Source organism: Panthera leo, chromosome B3 (genome assembly GCF_018350215.1).
Source record: "Panthera leo isolate Ple1 chromosome B3, P.leo_Ple1_pat1.1, whole genome shotgun sequence".
Taxonomy (NCBI): Eukaryota; Metazoa; Chordata; class Mammalia; order Carnivora; family Felidae; genus Panthera; species Panthera leo.
In genome coordinates, this window is record NC_056684.1 from 115,952,208 (window position 1) to 115,975,120 (window position 22,913).

The 22,913-nt window shown below is 37.3% G+C and overlaps 1 protein-coding gene across 1 annotated transcript in view; it reads left to right on the forward strand.

Moving 5' to 3' along the window:
- Nucleotides 1-19,615, forward strand: part of PCNX1 (pecanex 1) — a 164,352-nt gene extending 144,737 nt beyond the window's left edge. Inside the window, 11 exon segments of the mRNA XM_042943661.1 lie at nt 3,305-3,558; nt 5,501-5,731; nt 6,372-6,472; nt 7,249-7,399; nt 12,497-12,727; nt 13,548-13,822; nt 15,441-15,646; nt 18,144-18,551; nt 18,554-18,585; nt 18,990-19,130; nt 19,340-19,615. Of these exon segments, the coding sequence (XP_042799595.1) occupies nt 3,305-3,558; nt 5,501-5,731; nt 6,372-6,472; nt 7,249-7,399; nt 12,497-12,727; nt 13,548-13,822; nt 15,441-15,646; nt 18,144-18,551; nt 18,554-18,585; nt 18,990-19,130; nt 19,340-19,480 (2,171 nt within the window). The 3' untranslated portion in view covers nt 19,481-19,615.
- The last annotated feature ends 3,298 nt before the right edge of the window (nt 19,616-22,913 follow it).

Consider the following 22,913-nt stretch of genomic DNA (forward strand, 5'->3'; position numbering starts at 1 on the left):
TCAGCATGATTATAATTTCATTTTTATTTGTGTTTGTTTGAGGTGTATTTCTCCTTTAGCCCAGAGGTGGCAAACTCTTTGGGCTTTTGGAAGCATGCATATTTTCTGTTGCATATTTTTATTTGATTTTTTTTTTTTAAACAATTCTTTAAAAACAAAAACCATTCTTAGTTTGGATTTGGCCCTGGGCTGTATTTTGCAAACCTTTGCAGTAGGTTGTAAGCTCCTCAAGAGCAGGAATCTTGTCTGCTGTATTCATTACTGTGTATCCAGTACTTACTTCAGCAGTTAGCATATAATACATAATAGTTAATTTTGTAGAATGATCAAGTAAGTGTATAGCTGTTTCTCCTTTCTTTTTATTCCAGAATTCTCATGAGGTCTGTTTATGTTCTTGCCTATATCTTGTGATCTTTGGTTATTTTCTTTCCTTCACAGTGTTATCCCCTGTCCCAACTACCTACTGCCTCTCAAAATACTAATCAAGAGTGTCAGCATTTTGCCAAAAAGATATTTGGATCTGCTGAGCATTTTGATGTATCTTCTGGGTATAGTCCATTAAGCCAATTTAATTCCTTGGTTTTACTGTGTCTCGTAGTGGATTCTAAATATTAAGTGACATTTAACTAAACAGATTTCTTGATCAGTTTGCTATACATCTTGGTTAAATCCCTTTATATTTATTTCATTTCCATTTTTATTTTACTGATATTCTTAATATTCTTTTCCATGTAAATTTTATGTCAAAGATTTATCAATCATTTTTTTGTCTACCAAAATTTTGTTATTATAACTTCTACAGTGTTAACTTTTTATTTGTAAATGTTACTTCTGCCAAGCACAGTTTTCCGGGTCAAACTTTATAGGTCAAAAATGTATTATGCTAATGGAATTCCTCTCGGTTTTTACTCAAATTACTTTTGACATGTCTGTTTTTCTTAATTGCCAGTTTTATTTAATTTCATCAGTAATATTCACTATGAAGTGACTGAAAGACATAGCTAATCCAGGAAATAATTGGTAATGGGTTCCTTATAACGTATTCTGGAATCCCTTTCCAGGTCTCAGCGTTCTTTTTTTCAGTTGCTAGTATTAATTCCTATGCTTTTTAATGACTTTATTTTCTAAGCCAAATGTATTACTAGGGTATGTTGGGGTAGGAACTGTTCTTGGGATTTGCATGGTAGAGTAAAAACACCCCACGTTAATGCAGTTACTCAGTTCACTTTATTCTGCTGCTCTGAACAAGGGTCTCATTCTGTCTCCTCAATAAATGTCAGCATCTCCAAGTTCCCTCTTGCCATGTGTTTTTTCTATATACTGCTCACAAAGTGATCTGCACAGAGTAGAGCTGTCTTTCATTGTGTCTCTCCTTTACTTAAAAACCTTTGGTCTAGTCAGACCTTCCAGAAAGATGACAAAATGAATAAAATGAAGTAATAACATAAAATCTAAGGAACAGACCCAGCTTCATGCCACACTTTTAAAATGCCAGTCTCAGGATGTTTCTTCTAGAAACTGAATAATTCTTTGCCCTCTCTAGCCTATTCTGGCACATGGAAAAAGGAGAATTTCTCCAGGCTTGTTACAAAGCCAGTGTAATACTGATAACAAAATACAACTAAACTGACTAAAAAAGTAACTAGTTTAACCCACATGTGGCCATAGATGCAAAATTTTTCAGAACCCAGAATCAGCAGAAACCAGGAGTTCCTTTTTTCAGGTTCCTTTTCCTAGTTGAGTCATTTTCATTTTTTAAATTAAGTATTAGAAAGCAAATTAATAGAATTCATCTTTTAATAGGTTATAGGAGAAGACAATAAAATACGATGTTCCAGAAGATGCTAGGAGACTTTTGATTAAATTTCATTTCCTTTATTGGTCTGAAAAACACTTCCTAAAATCACACACATCCTTATTCTGAAAAGGGAAAAAAAAAAGTTTGTGAATATAGATCTGTAGTCATGAGCGTGTGTGGTGGTCAGCTGCAGCAGACATTCCTGTTAATGTCAGGTTCAAGCCAGGGTTTTTCTTTTTACCACGGTGTGACATTATTCCGGAAGTACTCAGCAATGTATTTGAGTAAGAAATGAAACAGCAGAGCTGTTCAGAGTTCTAGAGTGATAAACAACATGGCTCTTGAGCCCTGTCCCAGCCTACCTCTTCAGCCTTATCGTTCACACCACCACCACCAAAAACCACCACCACCACCCGGGTTGGTTTTCATGGCATCTTTTTCTCTCAGAGCAGTGTTTTTCAAACCTGGATGGTGTATATGTTCTCTTTAAAGAAAAATATTATCGTAAAGTCTCGTATAAGTTATTTAGCCTAAATATGTGCCTTTATAAAATTACGTGTAATCCCCTTATAATCCTTATATAAGGAATTTACTAATTAAGTGGAAGCAAGACCACAGAACAAGATAAGATAAAAATTAACATCAGTGTGACAGGTGATATCTTACTGGCACTAGATTGCTGTGGATGTAATTGTGTATTCCAATTTTGTATTTTCCCTTCAGTAACACTAATGCAGGAAATGCCTGTTTGGTATCTTGTATAAAAGAATGTAACTTCAAAGAATTGTTTGCTAGTGCCAAATAATCAGATCTCATAACTAATTAAATTTTATCAGCAGATAAGCTTCAAATGCCAATAATATAATTTTAACAAATTATTGTTGGAATTGGCAGCAGAAAAATTATGTATTTAAGATTAAATTATCATGAACCTTTACAGTTTATATATCCAAATAAGCAGGATGTACATAATATTCCTGCTTGCAGTACGGACATGATACTGATAAACAGAGCTCAGATTCTTTTGAGTTCTGCATGTCTGGCTATATTGTGTGTCCTGTGACGATTTACTTCTAATTCAGTCCTTCCCTTATTGAATTAACTCAAACCTTCATGAGATGTCCCTTTACTCATTGGCCTTCATTTGACATAAATGCTATTGTAAACCCAAATTTGAAAAGTTTGGGATCAGTGAATCAAAATTAAGAAGGTTACTGCGCAAATTTTCAGAACCTTCAATGCACTAATGCATGTTGTGATTCTTCAGGAAATGAATATATAATATGTCTACTTGCTGGAGCTTCCTGTAGTTTGTTAATGAAGATTCCAGGGCAAATCAGTCACATACTTTCAATTACTATAAAAGGTGTCCTTTTTCTAAATTTCTTGTGTCTTTGAAGCACTTATTTTTCTATTTCATATTTTTTTTTCTCCTTTGTATTCACTCGTGTCTTTCTTTCTTTCTCTCTCTCTCTCTCTCTCTCTCTCTCTCTCATTCTCTTTAAGGTACTTACTGTCAACAACGGGAAGTAGAGGCCATTACTGAAGGCGTTGAAGAAGATGAAGGATTTTGCTGTTGTGAACCTGGTCATATTCCTCATGTGCTTTCATTTAATGCTGCATTTAGCCAGCGCTGGCTAGCTTGGGAAGTGATAGTCACTAAGTATATTCTGGAGGGGTATAGCATCACTGACAATAGTGCTGCTTCTATGCTTCAAGTCTTTGATCTTCGGAAAGTACTCACCACTTACTATGTCAAGGTAAGGGAATGTGCCTCGTTAGATCTCCTGATAGTTGGAAGTTTTTTTTGGGAAAGACGTATGTATATTTTTTGTACCTGTGCTTTGCTTCTAAGTAGTGATTTAAATTCTCTAGCATCCAGTAAGTCAGTAAAGTATACCTATAAAGGTCTTGCTGTTTCTTTAGTTGAGCTTACTCCATTTGTTTATTAATAATAATAGCTATTATTTGTAGTTCATGTGTTTTAGGCACCAGGCTAAGGAATATGCATATATACAAATATATGTATCTTACCCAGTTTCCTAAGGGAGTATCACATCTCTGTTTTACAAGTAAACAAAAATCAGATGTTACCCGTCCCAAGTCCTCTAACTAGCAAGTGGAGTTACGGATTTAAAACATAGGCTTGTCTGACTCCTGAACCCTTGCTGTTGACCACTGCTTTGCACTGCTTTCAATAAACTGAATAAAAGTATTGCAAGATCTGGGAGTTCCCCAAGACCACCCTCACTTGTGACACCAGCTGCAGGGGCCACTCTCAGATTCAGTAATTTGCCAGAAGGACTCACAGAACTCAGCAAGGCCATTATACTCTTGATTAGGATTTATAACGGTGGAAGGATACAGATTAAAATCAGCCATGCAAATAGGCATATAGGGCAGGGTCCAGAAACACCAAGGCATGAGCTTCCAGTTGTCTTCTCCCGGTGTAGTTGTGCACACAATGCCCATTTCTCCCGGCAGCAAATGTGTGACAGTATTCACAGAGTATTGTCAACTAAGGAAGCTTGCTTCAGCCACGGTATATAGAGTTTTTATTGGAGTGCAGTCACTTAAATGTGGCTGACCACCCACACGGCCAGCCTTAGTTTCCAGCTCCTCCAGAGGTCATGGCTCTAAGCCCCAAGTGAACAAAGAGTCTTAATCAGCCAAGGCATTCCAAGGGAGTAGAAGTTATTTCCCAGGACCCAAGGGCAGATACCAAACCTCTCTTTGGGCAAGGCTAGTTCTTTTTTTTTTTTTTTTTTTTTTTTTATTTATTTTGGGACAGAGAGAGACAGAGCATGAACGGGGGAGGGGCAGAGAGAGAGGGAGACACAGAATCGGAAACAGGCTCCAGGCTCCGAGCCATCAGCCCAGAGCCTGACGCGGGGCTCGAACTCACGGACCGCGAGATCGCGACCTGGCTGAAGTCGGACGCTTAACCGACTGCGCCACCCAGGCGCCCCAAGGCTAGTTCTTTACTACACCGGTATTCTGTTTTTGCTGAAGATTTTACAAGATTACAGCACAGCTATGATTTGGCGGCCTGCAGACAAAGCCAATATTTTCAAGAGGGAAATGTGTGCTAAATTTCGGTGACCCATGTCTGGATTTTCCACATCTGTTTTACTTCCTCTATGTATCACCTTATTTGTGCTGATTGGGATGAATGTTAAATCTTATATTTAATGTTTGGTTAAACCCAACCTCAGGGAGATAGATTTTATAGTTTTTACATGCTGTGCGTCTGCATGTGTATATGGGATTTTCCAATTCTGATTCTAAATAGATATATTTCTGTCGCTTTATTATTATAATTCTATAACTTGACCTAGTATCACAAGCTGATTTAATAACTTTCTATGAGCAATTTCTCAAATCCATCACAGTAAAGTTTTTCTGCCTCTCTTAAAATACCCTAAACTCAAAAGTTCTAAAATCAATAGAATTATTTTGAATTTGCCTTGCTGAATTTATGGTTGTGATTTTTAAAGTATTAAATTAACTGTTCATCCAGAAGGACCTGAGGTACATTTTTTACAGCATTCCTAAAATGTATTCTTACAGTATTGAGCTAGAATAAAATATTAAGTTATACAATCAGTATAAACTGTTGGCATTTATTTAGTGAGAAATTGGAGTTAATCCAAATTATAATTTAACCTGGATTTTTTTTTTTTTAAATCTTTTCCCCATTAGGGTATCATTTATTATGTTACAACTTCTTCTAAGCTAGAGGAGTGGCTAGCTAATGAGACAATGCAGGAGGGACTGCGTTTGTGTGCAGATCGAAATTATGTTGATGTAGACCCAACATTTAATCCAAACATTGATGAAGACTATGACCATCGACTAGCTGGCATATCCAGGGAGAGTTTCTGTGTGATTTACCTCAACTGGATAGAGTATTGCTCTTCCCGAAGAGCAAAGGTAGAGGTTATTTCATTTATAACTGTTTGAGCCTATTTTTTCAGAGATGGAAAGACTATCCCTGTTTGTTATTATGAGGTCAGTTTTTCCAGATCTTTCTCTTCCTGATCATCTGAGTAAGAGAATCTGCAGTTGTTAAAAAAAAAAAAAAAAAAAAACAACAACTCAGAGGTTGAGGGGAAGCAATATTCTCCAGATAGCAATTTGATTTTCTTTACTATAGTTATAGTCACTGGGAGGGTAATACAGCCATCACTAATAGCCAGCTTATGTCCAGAAATAACTAATTAATAGATAGAATATTGTATTTTCAGGAGAGGACGTTATCAGTAATGGTGTATACCAGTAAATACTTTGAGATGTTTTGCTAAGGTCCTTATACTTTATAAAACAGCCAGTTTTTTAAGTTTGTTCTGCTATTATAAAGTATTCGATTTTACTTAAAGGTTTCAAAGAGCCTCCTCATACGTATTGATACTTCATTTTATACTGATTTGCTAAGCTTCTTCTCATTAGAACTATTTGAAGACATGGAAATTGTATGCTAGTTGAGTTCTTCATTCTGATTTGTTAAATATCTTCTGATTTGTTAAAATACCTTTATACCTTTCTGATAACTAATGTTCTTTGTTTTTTAAAGCCACTGGATGTAGACAAAGATTCATCCCTGGTGACTCTTTGTTATGGACTTTGTGTTCTGGGACGGAGAGCTTTGGGGACTGCATCCCACCATATGTCCAGGCAAGGAAGGCATTTCTGTTTTCAGGAAAAGAGTAGGGGGAGTTATATAACATAAATCTGAAAAATCTGAAATAGCTTTTCAGAATGCTTATTCTATGCTAATTTATTGCAAAAGTCTCTTCTGATACTGGTTTTTTATAGATCTTTGAACATAGTTGAGTTCTCTCAAGTGGTTAATAGCTGGCTTTTAAAATTCACACGTGTGGGTAACTACTGGTAACAAAAATTTAATGGAGTTAAGTCATTTTTAATAATCACCCCATAAAGTTTATTGGTCTCCCCCTGTTTTATATCTGTTTTTCTAATGATTTACCTCTTTTTATTTTTCCATATATCCATGTAGTTTTTGTCCAGAGCATTTATGCTTTTAATATGGCTAATCTAGTACATTAGATTTAGGGAGTATAAATATAAACTGAATTTCTTGACATACGCATCTTAATGAATTAGAATTAAGAAATATTACCTGGTTTAGATTCTTTTGTGATTACTATATGTTTTCCAATAGGCCCTCCTTAAGTTTTTGTAGCTTATATACTCTTCGTTGTTGATTTTCATGGACTCACTGTTATAGTGGTTACTAAACAAGGATCCCAGCTCAAACAGGCCCTATATCCCTTGTGATTCTGATTGAGGGGTTCTGGCATTAGTACAGTCTTTGGAATCTGTATTTGCAAAACACTCCCAGATGATTCTGATGTACAACCACATGTAAGAATCAGTGTGATGGAAGATCTTTGTCAAAATGTGTAAACTTTTATCTCCAATCCTAACAGTAATTTAGAGTCATTCCTCTATGGACTGCATGCCCTATTTAAGGGAGATTTCCGTATTTCTTCAATTCGAGATGAATGGATCTTTGCTGACATGGAATTACTAAGGAAAGTGGTAGTCCCGGGGATCCGCATGTCCATTAAACTTCATCAGGTAAGAAAAGGAAAACTATAATGTATTACTGGTGTTTAATGGTGCTTGTTCACTTCCAAATTATGTTCCTGGGGAACTTTTGAGAAACATTTCATTCGAAAAACAGAAAAACATGATTTATGGCAAGATATTAAATCTTAGAAGCCTGAACGTATGTTTCTAAGAGTAAATTTGAATATTAATATTAAAGAGTAAATGATCTGGGCACGAACTTGAGGCAAACTGTAAGCAGTGACAAACTGGAAATAAAGGTCCCTCACCCTTAGAATTCTTGTTTTGACCTTACATTTCACATGTGATTCAAGCCTCTTCCGTAGCTGAATGTTAGCCAACTCCCAGTGCAGTGGAGTAGCATCTCGGCAGAGTTGTAAGTGCTGCTATTACTGAACTCTGTGTTTAGTGTAGCAAGTTATATAGAACGATAGATGGTCAGGACAGATTTAGCCTTAGTTAAATAATCCTAATAGGGTAATAAAAATTAAAATGTAACCCCCAAATACGTTTCCAAAGCCCTGGATCATTTCAAGACTGTATTATGAAATTAAGAACTGGTGCTTGCTGCCCTAATCATTCCACTTGACAATAGTCATCAGATCTGGTGACAAAGACTGCCTGATAAGCCTCATTAAAATGCATCTTTTATACTCAAATCTGTTTGAATATTTTTCCCCCCACATAACGGGTGAATTACTCTGCAAGTGATATTACTATAATCTAAGACTGCTGGAATAAAGTCAATGTCCCATATTATTTAGGAGATTACTGATCAGGGATATATTATTTGAAAGTCTCTGTTGAAAATGGAATAGTATTTTGAGGATCATGGAGAAAATGTACATTTGGGAACAAAGAGTTGTCTTTGTTCTTCAGACTGGCTTTCTGGTTTTGAGACAATTCAGTGTCTTTAAAAAGAAAAAAATAATGACTTTAGGTTAAAGTGTTTTTAAAACTTCAGAATTTCTCAAAAGGCACTGGTTAATATATCTGCTCTGTAAGAAATACTCTTTTACATAACATGATTATCTAACAACTCCAAATAGAGAGATCGTCAGTTAATTCTAAAAGTTATGACAAGTATTTTATCTCCATTTGTCAGAGAAGAAACTGAGGCACAGGGTATCTGTATTTTCTGATACCATAGGTCTTTGCCCCCATCTCTCCCTACAGGTGCTCTTACCTGTTGCTGCCACGTTCATTTCCTTACATGTTCCTTTGGCGGTGGCATTATTGCCTGTGACAGTGTTTCTCTACCTTACATGATGGCCCAACACAGTTGGGTAAACTCACTCTCATTAGCCGTGACTGACAACAACAGTGACAAGCAGGGGGTAAGGGGTTGGAATCAGGAACCCAGGAGCCACGGAAGGCTGGTGAGGGGAAGGTAGGGAACACAAGTGCCCCTGGAGAAATTCCATAATTCTGACACACCTTTGAGAAGGCTGAAGTGGACCCATTCAGTGGTAAGAAACAACCATTTATAAGCATCATTTTGAGACAGAATTTGGGTTGCCCATGAGGGACTCTCAGGCCAAGAAAAGATAGATCTGTAAATAGGTAATCTCCAAGGTTTGTATGTTGTACACTCCTGAAAACTCCCAAAAGCAAAAAATGGGCAATGTTAAGCGAACAATATTAAAAGAGAGGATATGCATACACATTCCATGGAACCCAGAAATAATTACCTAAGAGAATGAAAGTTTATGTCTGTACAAAGAACACACATGTGTGCATTGGAGTCTTAATTGTAATTGCCTCAAACTGGAAACAACTCAACTGTCCATCAACAGACGAACAAACTATGGTATATCTGCATGATCGAATATTACCTAGCAATAAAAAGGAATGGACTACTGTTAGACTCCACAACATGAATGAATCTCAAACATTATGCAGAGTAGAAGCCAGACATAAAAAGAGTACATATTGTATAATTTTATTTATATAAAATCTAAAGCCAAATTAGTCTGTAGCCACAGAGAGCAGATTAGTGGTCCCTTGGGATGTGGAGATTGATTGAATGCCAAAAGACAGGAAGGAGTGTTTGGGAATGAGGGAGAACTTTTATATCTAGAATGTAGCAGTGATTACATGGGTGTGCATATTTGTCAAAATGCTTCTAACTGCATGGTTAAAATGGTATTGTTTGTTACATGTAACTTTTACTTCAAACTTAAAAAAAGGGTTTTTTTCCCAGAAAGCTAGAAATATAAAGTTCCTCTTAACCCTTGCCTCTCAATCTTTGCTAATGTGTGTTTAGTACTTTGTAGGTGTGTTTAATTTATGCTTTTTCCTTTACAGTTCTTTTTTGATTTTTTAATTCTCCAATCTAGTGTATTATGTTTTTACTTTATAAATTAAAATTTATAATCTGTGTAGTATTTATAATTTTACACTGTTGTACAGCATATTAGTGCTCTTATATACATGATGTCTCCACAACCCAGAAAATTATCATTATTGTTACTATTTTTTAGTAAACTGGGGGGAAACCCATTTATTTATTTAATTTTTGAGAGACAGAGACAGAAGGTGAGTGGGGGAGGGGCAGAGAGAGAGAGGAAGGTACAGAATCTGAAACAGGCTCCAGGCTCTGAGCTGTCAGCACAGAGCCCCACACAGGGCTCGAACAACCGTGAGATCACCACCTGAGCCGAAGTCTGATCCTTAACTGACTGAGCTACCCAGGCGCCCCAACCCAGAAAATCATTTAAATCCCAATTTGGTAGGTGAAGACTAAGAACTCAGAGAAATTAAGCAAATTGCCTTTTTTATGTGTTCTCTTGTTCATGTGTTTTCTTCTCTATTTAATCATTTTGTAAAACACTTTACCTCCGTATTTTACCATTTTCATTAGTCTCAACATCCAGTTTGGCTTATAAGTGACATGATGAAAATCTTACAGTCAGTCTGTGATTGAGGACAAAGATGTTTTGTTTTGAGAGTGTGTGCGTGAGAGAAAGCAGGGGAGGAGCAGAAGGAGAAAGAGAAAGAATCTTCAGCAGGCTCCCTGCTCAGCAGAGAGCCTGACATGGGGATCAGTCTCACAACCCTGAGATTATGACCTGGGCCAAAATCAAGAGTCAGATGTTCAACTGACCGAGGCACCCAGGTGCCCCATATTTCTTATTTGTCTTTACATCATCATTGCTTAGCACAATGCTTGGCCGCCAATGAATGCTAAATGAATCAGTTTCATTATCTTCAAAAAATATATCTTGTGCATTGGCTTATAACTTCTCAAGTGTATTTTTAAAACGCCTTTGAAAAACTTTTGCCAGAACTGGGAACATTTGCTCTTTTTATTTGAAACATAATGAAAAAGATCACCCAAGAGTATCTTCCCATCACCCATACCATTGTACAGCCCTTCCAAGAAGCAGCTACTGCCAATAATTTGATGTATATCTTTTCTGATTTCCCTAAGTTCGTAGACATTTCCATCTATATGTATAAATATTTGCCTTTTTAAAAATATAATTGTGCTACATAAAATGATCTGTGGCATATGCTTTCCCCCCTATTTAATATAACATGGATGGGGTATCTGGGTGGCTCATTTGGTTAAGTGTCCAACTCTTGATTTTGGCTCAGGTCATGATCTCACAATTCGTAAGATCAAAGCCTGTATTGGGCTCTGTGCAGACATCAAGGAGCCTGCTGAGGATTCTCTCTCTCTCTCTCTCTCTCTCTCTCTCTCTGCCCCTCCCCTGCTCAGTGCACATATGTGTGTGCTATTTCTCTCTCAAAATAAATAAACTTAAAAAATACATATAACGTGAATAGCCAGCACATACAGAGGCACATCACATTTTTAATGGCTCTGTAGTATTTCAGGGTATGATTTTTAACTACAGTTTACTTAGCAATTTCTGTATTCATGGACATTCTGCTTGTTTCAAATACTTTGCCTCCAAAGCAATATTCATTCAGCCCAATGAGAAGAAATATTTGAACAAGATTAAACATACTCCATTTTGACATGCCTAATATTTTCCAACTTTGTCCATTTTATTAAGAATATAATTATTCCCTATGTCTGCACTTCTATTTTCCATTCAAAAATTATACCAACACTACCATACAAAGGAACTGTTCCTTCCTTAGAGGAACTATTTGCTACAAGAGAGTGCATTATATGATATCTGGTTATCTGCTGATATGAGAAAGTGAGCTTAATATTTAAAGGAAAGGTTAGGAGGGTTGGTGTACAGAGGTATTGTTAATTTGTAAACGTGGCTTAGGCCACGTTCTCTAGAAACAGAGTCAGAGTCCAGGACTCCTATGCAAGAGATTGACAGGGTGCCCTCCAGGGAATTTGTAAGGAAGGGAGAGAAGCAAGGAAGAAGCTAAACAAAACTTGTATTTCAGCTGAATTCTAGCTTCCGCTGAATTCTAGAGTGAGTTCTGGAGTGTCAGTGTCACCAAGAGTTACATTAGAGGGAACTTTTATGTATATTAGAGTTGTATGTAAGAGGGAATTTTTATGTAGTTTAGCCTTCCTTAACTGATACCAGTGAGACAGTTCTTGAACAGAAAAAAATTATGTGTGAATGAAGACATGTAAAACCCAACATGAAGAGAAAAAGAAAATACATAAAAATGGGAAAAGTATTTATTTATTTAAAACTTAGAGGATAGGGTTGGATTGAAGAATTTACAAAAGTAGTACAGCAGTAATGAGCTAATCCCTAGTCTGATTGAATTTAAGAATCTCTGATTTATCTCTAATAATAACAATATGTATGGATATGAAACATTCATATTAAACCAGTTTTTAAGAATTTTCATTTAGTAACTGAGTAGTAACTATAGAAGCTTTTATCAGTACACTGGAAGTCCTTCACTTCCTATAAACCATATTTTGGGGGCACTTGGATTGCTTAGTTAAGCATCCAACTTCGTCTCAGGTCATGATCTCACAGTTCATGAGTTTGAGCCCCACATGGGGCTCTGCACTGACTGTGGAGTCTGCGTGGGATTCTCTGTCTCTCTCTCTCTCTCTCTCTCTCTCTCTCTCTCTCTGCCCTGTTAGTGCTCTGTCTCTCTCTCAAAATAAATAAACTTTAAAAAAAAACCACATTTTTAATTTCTGTTTAGGATCATTTCACTTCTCCAGATGAGTATGATGACCCTACTGTGCTCTATGAAGCCATTGTGTCTCATGAAAAGAACCTCGTAATAGCTCATGAAGGGGACCCTGCGTGGCGGAGCGCGGTTCTTGCCAATTCTCCCTCCCTGCTTGCTCTGCGGCATGTCATGGATGATGGCACCAATGAATATAAGATCATAATGCTGAATAGACGATACCTGAGCTTCAGAGTCATTAAGGCAAGTTTTTGAGGTGTTTGTGTCTGAAAAAAAGAAGAAAGGAACTTACATAACCTTGTCCTAACTTTAAAAAGTCATTGAAACTCTTTTTATAGACAAAAAAAATGACCATACTACATTAGCATTATTTATGAGCACTTAATTTGATTTATTTTAATGTAATTTATTCTGTCCTCTGAAATTTTCTCAAGTATGATAGAGTCTTATAATGTTTGCTTATTTTCTTTCTGTGGCAGTCGTATCTATTATATATGCTATCTCTTCTTAGAATATCAGCAACTCTTCTTAGAATATCAGCACCATATTGCTAATCTGATTCCTAGGTTGCAAAATAATACCATAGTTTGTACTTTTCGTTGTTTTTTGTTTATTTTTTGATTTTTTAAACATCTCATGGCTTTAGGTAGCTTAATTTCTGAGATTTTATTTTAATAGTTTATAACGATTTGCTTTTTATCTACTTCATTTAATCAACCTGCAAAGTCACAAACATCCTTTTAACTCTAAATATTTGTTACTGCTCATTTCTATCAAAAATATCTTATTACCCCGATTGCAAAATGCAACACTTTATCAATTTGGTAAACTTGGTATTTTTGTAAGGCAGACCAGGGAAGAGAGTACCATGGCTGCTTATTATTTAACAGCCTACGAATGACAATGGAAAATTGAAGAGCTCCTATTCAAATGTGACGTACTTGTATTTCTTGCTTTTCACTGTTATCATAGGTCTTTTGTATCTCTCCCATTTATACTCTTCTGTTTATATGAGTTTCATTCTTGGCCCCTTAACCTAATTCCCATGTGTTCTGGTTTTCAGGTTAATAAGGAATGTGTCCGAGGTCTTTGGGCAGGACAACAGCAAGAGCTTGTGTTTCTACGTAACCGTAATCCAGAGAGAGGGAGCATCCAGAATGCAAAACAAGCTCTGAGAAACATGATAAACTCATCTTGTGATCAACCTATTGGCTACCCAATCTTTGTCTCCCCCCTGACAACTTCTTACTCTGACAGCCACGAACAGCTTAAAGAAATCCTTGGGGGACCTATAAGCTTGGGCAATATCAGAAACTTCATAGTGTCAACCTGGCACAGGTGAGCCATGGGGTTGCATATTTCAGTGATGGTGTGTCCTGACCATCTTCATCCAAGCAGTTTTCATGAGCATCACCTGGAAAGCTTCTAGAAAAAATACAGATGCCATGACACAATCTAAACCTATTCTGTCAGGAACTTCGGGAAGTAGTCTATTTCAAACTCTTATTCAGTACATCAAATGTACAACTCTGGTCAATAACCACTGCTCCAGGGGCACCTGGGTGGCTTAGTCAGTTGAGTGTCTGACTCCTGATTTTGGCTCAGGTCATGATCTCCTTGTTCATGGGATTGAGCCCCACATCAGGTTCTGTGCCTGCTTGAGATTCTCTCCCTGGTGCTCTGCTCTTTCTTTGCTCGTGCTCTCTCTCTCTCAAAATAAATAAATTAAAAAAAAAAAAAGAACCATTCCTCCAGCATTTGGTAGAATCTTGAATAGTTCCCTTTTCTTTAGCTTTTCTTACTCTATATTGCAGCATAGTGCCACTATTAGGATGTGTGAGCCAACAAACGGCAAATTAGAGAAAAACGTAGGAAACCTGAACAAGCTGATTACTTTTGTTTTATTCCATTCTAGCAGTAGGGGGCGCACACTGTATTTGCTGAAACTCCTGCTTGTGCGATGCGGAGATACTACTGCCATTTTAACAATCCAGTCATCACTCAGATCTCGAATCTGTGGTGTCTTCAAGTGTGCACATGAATTTTTTCTCTTCCTTTGTCTAGTAAATTACGGTGTTTTGTATAGGAACATCATAGTTTGGTGTCTGGTGAAGAAAAGTCACGGAGTATCTTCAATTTCTTACAAGCTTTTGTTCAGATCGTTAAATAACAGAACTTAAAAACAGGATGTGGAATTGGGGTGGCAAACTCTCAAATAGACATCTTCTTCTAGGCATATTCAGAAAAAAAAAAAAGTTTCACCATTTTAATACAAGAAAGAAGAAATAAACCAGAGTGGCGTTCGAAGAAATTTCTTTCCAAAATTATCCGTTGTGCTGGAATTGCCTTGAAGAGGTTCTCTTCCCCCGAGAGAAATGGTATAGAGATTAGAGTGCCTAACTGCCCTGGTTTGCCCAGCACTGAGAGGTCTCCTGGGAAGCAAGACGTTCAGTGCCAGACTGAGAAAATTAATTGTAGGCTATCCGGGATAGTTGGTCACCCCACATTAAAAAGGCAGGGGCGGGGCAGTGATTACAGCAGTGCTCATCCAAGTGTGCTACAGCAGAGATGAGGTCTTCCGGGGTGCACACTTCAGAGGTGCTGAACAGACACTGCCAAGAATTCTGTTTCCATCTGTAATCTTAATGGTGCAGTTTTGTTATGTGCAGTTTATTATGGTTCAGGAAAGAAGGCAAGATCAGAAAAGATGATAGAGTATATAAAAGTGAAGGTAGATTGGGAAGAATTGAGGCAGTGAGTATAACGGGGATAGTTCTTAGGCCATCCTTTGAAAACATAACTGACCTTTTTTTGTTTCTCATATTGACTATGCTGTAAAGACTTTGAAAGGTGAATGTTAGTAGCATTAAACATTCTGAATAGCTAGAAATAGAATAAAACCCCTATCTTGAGGTGATTGTGGGATAATGCTGCTTACTTTGGTGTTTGTTCCCAGGTTAAGGAAAGGGTGTGGGGCTGGCTGTAACAGTGGTGGCAATATTGAAGATTCCGACACTGGAGGTGGAATTTCCTGCACTAGTAACAATGCAACAAGTGCCAGTGACCCCCATAGCAATGTGTCCCAGGGAAGCACTGCAAATCCAGGGCAAGGGTCGGGAGCAGGACCCCATCCACCTGTCACATCTTATCCTCCAACACTAGGTAATGTGAAAATAGACTTATGTGTCTAAGCCTCTTAGCTCTGGGGCGCAGTTAGTATGCATGTCTAAAGAGAATTCTAGATTACCTACTTGGAAATATGTAAAAATATTTTGTTTGATTCCTGGTTGGATGTTATCCTATTTATATTTATCCCTTTATATATATGTAAAATTTGAAATGTCATGTCTTTGAAAGTATAATTTTTAAAGGCTAATAATAATCTAGTTTATAATGTGATTAACTTCTCTTTCATTGGTCAATGATTTGGTTTCTTCGAATGTTACAAATAAACTTTGTGACTGCTGTTTTCTTGGGCTAGAGACTTTAAAAATGCAATCACTAAATCAAAGTTTATGGGAATATTTAAGATTCATGACACATAAGGCCAAAAGTCTTTCCAGGAAGGTTTTGTTTTTGTTTTTGTTTTTTTAACCAGTTGGTACTCTCACCAGTTATACAAAGGAATGCCCATCCTGTAAACTTTGACCCGGAGTATTATCGGTTCCCTGCTTGCTCAGAAGAACAGGAGAAGGGGTGGTCTTTAATTTCATTGTTTTAATTTGCATTGCTCTGATACCCAAGATTGAAAGGTTTTAAACTGAGTTTATCACCTGTTTCTCTCTTTGAAGTACCTATTAAATCTCTTGCCCATTTTTCTATTTGGTCTTTTTATTTTATTTGTATATTCTGTATTCAAGTTCTTTGTCAGTTTTCTGTACTACAAATGTCTTTTCCCATTCTATCCCTTGACTTTCGATTCTCTTTCTGTGAAGAGTGCCTCCCCTTCTTTTATTTATATATATATATATATATATATATATATATATATATATATATATATGCACATATATAATTATTAATTATATATTATATAAATATATTGTATAAATTAATTTATATATGATTATTATTATATATTATGTTATATAAATATATATATAATTAATTTTCTAAGTTTATTTATTTTGAGAGACAGAATCCCGGGCAGGCTCCATGCTGTCAGCACTGAGCCCGATGCAGGGCTCGAACTCAAGAACTGTGAGATCGTGACCTGAGCCGAAACCAAGAGTCAGATGCTTAACCCGCTGAGCCACCCAGGCACCCCGAGTAGCTTCTCTTTTGACAAGAAGTTCTTGGTTTTAGTGTGGAGCAATTTGCTGATCTTTTCCTTTCTGATTAGTACTTTTTGTATCCTACTTAAGAAATTTTTTCCTATCCCAAGGCACTGATGGTATTTTTTTTTTTTTTTTTTTTTTTTTTTTTTTTTTTACTAATTTTCCTTTTACATGATATCTGCAATCCACATGGTATGCAGTAGGAATCAGATTTAATCTGTTTTCATATGGCTGATTGGTTGATTCAGTGCTGTCTACTCCCCCCCCCCCCGCCGCTTTCTATGAACGAGATGAAGTCTTAAGACATTTACTTATGTTAAAAAAAAATCCAATAGCATTGTAATCAAGACTAAATAGGTATATTATCAACATCTTGTGGTTCTTTTTTAACTTCTGAGTGAAAAGTTGAAACTTTCAGTATGCTTTTTTACATGCTCTTTGATCAGCTCTTTGTGTTTTCAGATAGAAAGCACATGGAGGAATTTTTTCATTAGAGTTAAAACTTACTTTCTAATTCTCACATTACTGTTAGGAGTCAGGAAAAAGACAAACCTGAGGAATTCTATCAAGCAATTTGAAAAAGGACACAGAAGAACCTGCGATTCAGTATCACTGATAATTCATGTATAGTAGCAAGCCTATAATGGATACGAAGATTGCAATGTGGTATCATCATCTCTCTATAGACCGTGTAGTGTGTCATTGGAATGGATTGAAAGGCCACTAATTCTAGACCTTGAGAAATAGTTATGGATCTTGCCACATGAATCCTTAGTAAATATTTCTCGTCTCATTTCCATGAGATACTTAATTTCTGAAGTATTAAGGAGTTATTCTTGTTATTCTGAAATATTTCTGTGGAAGATATTTTAGGATTTATCCCAGCATTAAATCCAGATATTTGCTGAAATTATTTGTGTCTTTCTTTTACTCCAGAATTTTAATTTTTAAAAAGCTTTAGCAAATTGGGTAGCAATTTGGGCAAATTGGGCAGCAAACTGACTGAATGGCTCAGTCAGTTAAGTGACTGACTCTTGATCTTGGCTCAGGTCATGATCTTACAGTTTGTGATCTGCATTGACAGTGTGGACCCTACTTGGGATTCTCTCTCTCTCTCTCCCTCCCCCATTCACTCTCAAATAAATAAACTTTAAAAAAGAATTGACAAGCTTTAGCAAATTAAAATTATATTATCAAAACCACCCAAGAAAACCGATCTCAAATATTTATTTTTGATAACTTAAAAAGTTTTGAATATAAGCGTTAAATTCAGTACATTGAGGTCATTTTGCTTAAGGGAAGAAGATTTAGGGAAAAAAAAGAAAAGAACCGTGTTTGAATCACGCCATCTGGAACAAGTGCTGTTGTTTCTCCCTCGCTAGGCACTAGCCACAGCTCCCACTCTGTCCAGTCAAGCCTGGTCAGACAGTCCCCTGCTCGGGCCTCAGTGGCCAGCCAGTCGTCTTACTGCTACAGCAGCCGGCACTCGTCTCTCCGGATGTCCACCACGGGGTTCGTGCCCTGTCGGCGCTCGTCCACCAGTCAGATATCGCTCCGGAACTTGCCGTCCTCCATCCAGTCCCGCCTCTCCATGGTGAACCAGATGGAGCCCTCCGGTCAGAGCGGCGTGGGCTGTGTGCAGCATGGCCTCCCCTCTTCCAGCAGCTCCAGCCAGAGCATCCCAGCCTGCAAACATCACACTCTCGTGGGCTTTCTTGGGACAGAGGGAGGTCAGAGCAGTGCCGCCGACGCCCAGCCGGGCAACCCCTTAAGTCCTGCCAATAATTCACACGCCAAAAGGGGGAAGTGATTTACAGAGTCCAAGTGAGTAAGCCCACAGTTCTGGCACTGTCTCACCTGTTTGTTTATTTCTCGTTTGTCGAGTGGAGGATGCTGGTGAAAACACACCTCATATTACTTAGTCTGAAGACTAGGACGTTTTTGAATGTTGAAAAAAGTTTCTGCCAGCCTGAAAACTGGAGGCAAGTAGTTTCTCAGTGGCGATTGTTGTTCCGCACTCAGCTGTTGTCACGTGGCCCTGGCAGTAAGGTCTGCTGTAGGCTAAAAGGAATTCAGGAGGTGGCCTTTCGGATTGTTTTTTGTCCAGTTATAGGCCATGGAGAACTTGAGACTTAGTCTGGGAAAGAGATTTTACTTGAGATTATATAATCTGTCATCATCAAGAAAAAAATTGAATTAGAAATGACCCATGTTTATTTACAATACAGATCGTGGATCCCAGTCAAGTTCTGGATGGGATCAACCTATCAAAAAGGAAAGAGCTGCAGTGGCCTGATGAGGGTGTCCGGTTAAAAGCTGGGAGAAACAGCTGGAAAGACTGGAGTCCTCAGGAGGGCATGGAAGGCCATGTGAGTTCTCTTACGAAGCTGACCCCTGCTCTCACTTTTTGTGTAGCCTGACCGACTTGTGTGCACGTTTTTAGCTAATTGATGCTCATGCTTTTTTAAATGCACCTTTTGCTGAATTATCAAACAGAATGACTATCTCTAATTTTAAGTGAAGTTTGCAAATACATCCGAGGTCCCTGCCACTAATTTATTTTATTCTGAATCATTAGGTGATTCACCGATGGGTGCCTTGCAGCAGAGATCCAGGTACTAGATCCCACATCGACAAGACAGTACTTCTGGTCCAGATTGATGATAAATATGTGACTGTAATTGAAACCGGGGTACTAGAACTTGGGGCTGAAGTGTGAGCCAGTGTTTTATAACTACATTTCTCTTCCCTCTCCATTCCGAGACGTTGGAAAAAGAGAGGAGAGCGCAGAAGACGCCTGCAGGTTTTCCTCTGCTCCTGTGTGGGAGATACTTGGATGTAGAGTGGGCTCGGCCAAGCGCCTCTCCTTCGCCCTTCACCCTGACTCCTGTCACTGTCTCCATCCCCAAATAAAGCTGAACTATTTTTTTAAGTTAGCTGCCGACAAAACATTTTGCATGAAGGATAAAGTTCTGTTAAATTACATCCTTACAAAAATTTTTTTCCTATGCATTGCCTATGCTTTAAATCAACAAACTCTTCATTTCTAAACTACGATCTCATATTTTTCTAATTTCTTTGCCAAAAATAATTGCCATGTTTTGTCATAGAACATGAAATCCATTTACCTTGATTTTTAAAAACAGACCAGTGTAGAAACCTTCACTTTGACGTTTAGCAGTATGAAAGTTTCATGTACAGTGAAAGAGACTATGAACAGACATAGATTTATCTTATTCCTTGAGCGCTAAAAACTTTAATGAGAAAACTGCACTAATTTTTTACAACAATGCACTAAAGTCTGAGATTTCTCAGAACATTTATTTATATATAAAAATAAAATACCATTATTTAAATTGCCTTTGGGATTAACCCCTGCCCTTTCCTTAAACGTACATAGCAGGAACTGTGCTGCTCATTTTTTTGTCAGTAACCTATACTCCATGCCAGTACATTGGGTGTTTTCTCTAAAATGAACGTTAAGGGTCAAGAGATACATAGCTTCATCATTGGAGATAGCGGTCAGTGCGTCGGTCCTGTGAACACCACTGCCAGCTCCTGTGTCCACACATCGGAGGCGCTCCAGCACCGGTGTGCCCCAGCTCCTCTTGGGGCAAGCTCTGCTGGGGTCAGTTCTGGGAAGAAAATACTTTTATTTTTCAAAGAAGAAGATGAGCATCCAGGAACTTAAAAAAAGGATCGATTGCTTTTCTATTCAGAGTCATTAGCTCTTGAAGTTACTCACATGCAGTTCAGTTAATCAAGTAAAATTTTTTCAAACGAAATTATCCAGATGGTGCAGTTCTTGTTATGTCCCTCTTCAATAACCTCGCCTCTTATTTTGCTCCTCTCTTCTTTTTCTATTACTTGAATTTTATTTCCTGTAATTTATAGTGTGTAGGTGTAATTTGAAATATTTATAACTGTGAAATTGACTTAATATGTTGTCTCATAACTTAAATTTTATTGGTTTTTTTTTTTTTTTTAAATACGCGTGTATTCAGGGAAATATATAATTCAGATTTACAATTGGGCTAGGTGGAAACTGTGGTTTAGATTTAATTTTCAACTTCTGGCATTTTTTAAATCCTTCCGAAAACTTTCCCCTTTTGTGTGAAACTCCAAAGAATATATATACATCTCCTGAGCATTTAGGAGCAGCCATCTTTCCACCCCACTGCAAACGGGAAGTAGAAAGCAGGTGTGAAGTTAATCTTCAATGTGTATTTTATTTAGTCTGATACATCCAGAGTGTTACTCTTTCCCCATGTGGCGCTAGCCACATTTCAGGCACTCACCGGCCACATGTGCCTGGTGGCTCCTGTATTGGACGGCACAGGTGTAAAGTATCTTTTGATGAGGTGACAGGAGAGAGAAGCTGTTTCCGCACTAACCCCTACTGTCGCTCTCACAGTATAGCATAACACTTCCGTAGATGGAATGAAAACTAACATCCGACTACATTTCCATTCCACAGTGTGGTTATTTTGCCCTTTTCTAATTTACAGTTTTCGTAGTTATTCAGGATCCAGTGTACCTCGTGCTGACATTTCCAGACTTCGCGCTTTGCCAAATGTACTTTTTAAAAACATTTGTCAAGTGATTTACTGAACCTTTACACAAAGGTACCCTTTCTAAATTGACCAGCTAAAACGTATTTTCCTGATACTGTTGTTACATTCTGTATTTGCCACATTTTGGCAAATCTACAGTACGTCATTAAGGTCCAAGGCTTTTATGTTTCTCTTCTGAAACCGAATATATGATCTGTCTATCTAACCATCTATATTTATTTAAAATCTTCTCAAAGGAATTATGATTCCTGCTGCCTGTTCGCTTTCTGAAATGAATATGATCTTTTCATGGTCATTACCTAGATGGGAAGATAAGTGGAATCCTTTCAGTCCTAAATGGAAGATAATTCATTTTCCTACACAGAAAAAAAAAAATCTGAGCTTCAGATGATTCAGTCAGAAGGGCTATTCCTAGCCTCACACCCCCTACCCCCAATTGTTAAACACATTACACGCTCTAAAAATGTAAGACTAGATTTTATATGGAGCATATATATTGGGTCTTGATTTGGCATGATAACTGTGGACATTCTTCTCAAAACAGGTTGAATTTTGTTATCAGATAACCCTTGAGGGAATTTATGGAATAGAAACCCTAACAGGAGCCCTGTTTTTATTTTTTAGTCTAAACCTGATGGTCTTTTAAAAGTCAGAATACTTTTCTAATAATTACGGCAGAGGAAGCGGTGATAATTGAAGACTCATGTCTTAACAACTGGACCTAAATTATTATGTGGAAATATACATGCTTTCATTGAGTAAATTGATCATACATGTCTTATTCTGCCTTTCCCAGCCCCCCTTGGAGAATAGTGAACTGCTTATTTAGATTCCCTGCTTAGCTGTCTTCATTAGTGTACAAGACTCCAGCATACACACACTAGTGTCTTCAGTTCACATTTGCCAAAACTTTCAGAGTTCCATAATTTGAAAGTAAGAATATGTCATTAAAACACTAGCTTTTTATGCATTTCCCTTCAACAGAGTCTCATTGATACCTTTCTGGTCTTTGTCTTGTTTGAGTTTGTTTTTTCCCTTCTTTTGAGAGAGAGTCCTGGAGTGAATTATAAATTGTTACTGTCTTTTCTCATTTCCTCTCATTCAGTGGCAAAAATCATTTTACAACTCAAAATTAAGTTTTTGGTTAATCTTCGAGCTTATAACTTGGTGTGAGCCCTCTTTTTTACATCATTTTCAGTACTTGATAGAAGTTTAAATGTTCATTTTTTTCTAAAGAAATCTAAATTTTCCAAGAGTATAGATTAATATAAGATGTTGGTATTTAAGGGACTTGGGAGAGTAGGTGGTGAGGCTGTCTGTTTTTAAGATAAGAGGAGATTAATTACCTTTCAGGAAATTAATGAACAGTCTTCACCAGTGTTCTGCCTTCTTTGAGTTTCTATTATTGGAAGGTGAGCTTCCCTTAGATTTGAAGTCGTTTTAAAAATATTTCAAGTGTAACTGAGATACTTCTACTAGTCCTTGAAACAGAAGTAGACAGATAGTATTTCTATCCTGAGTGAGGTATGGAAAATTATTCTGTGTACCGAATGTCAGGTCATAGAAGTTTTTATGTAG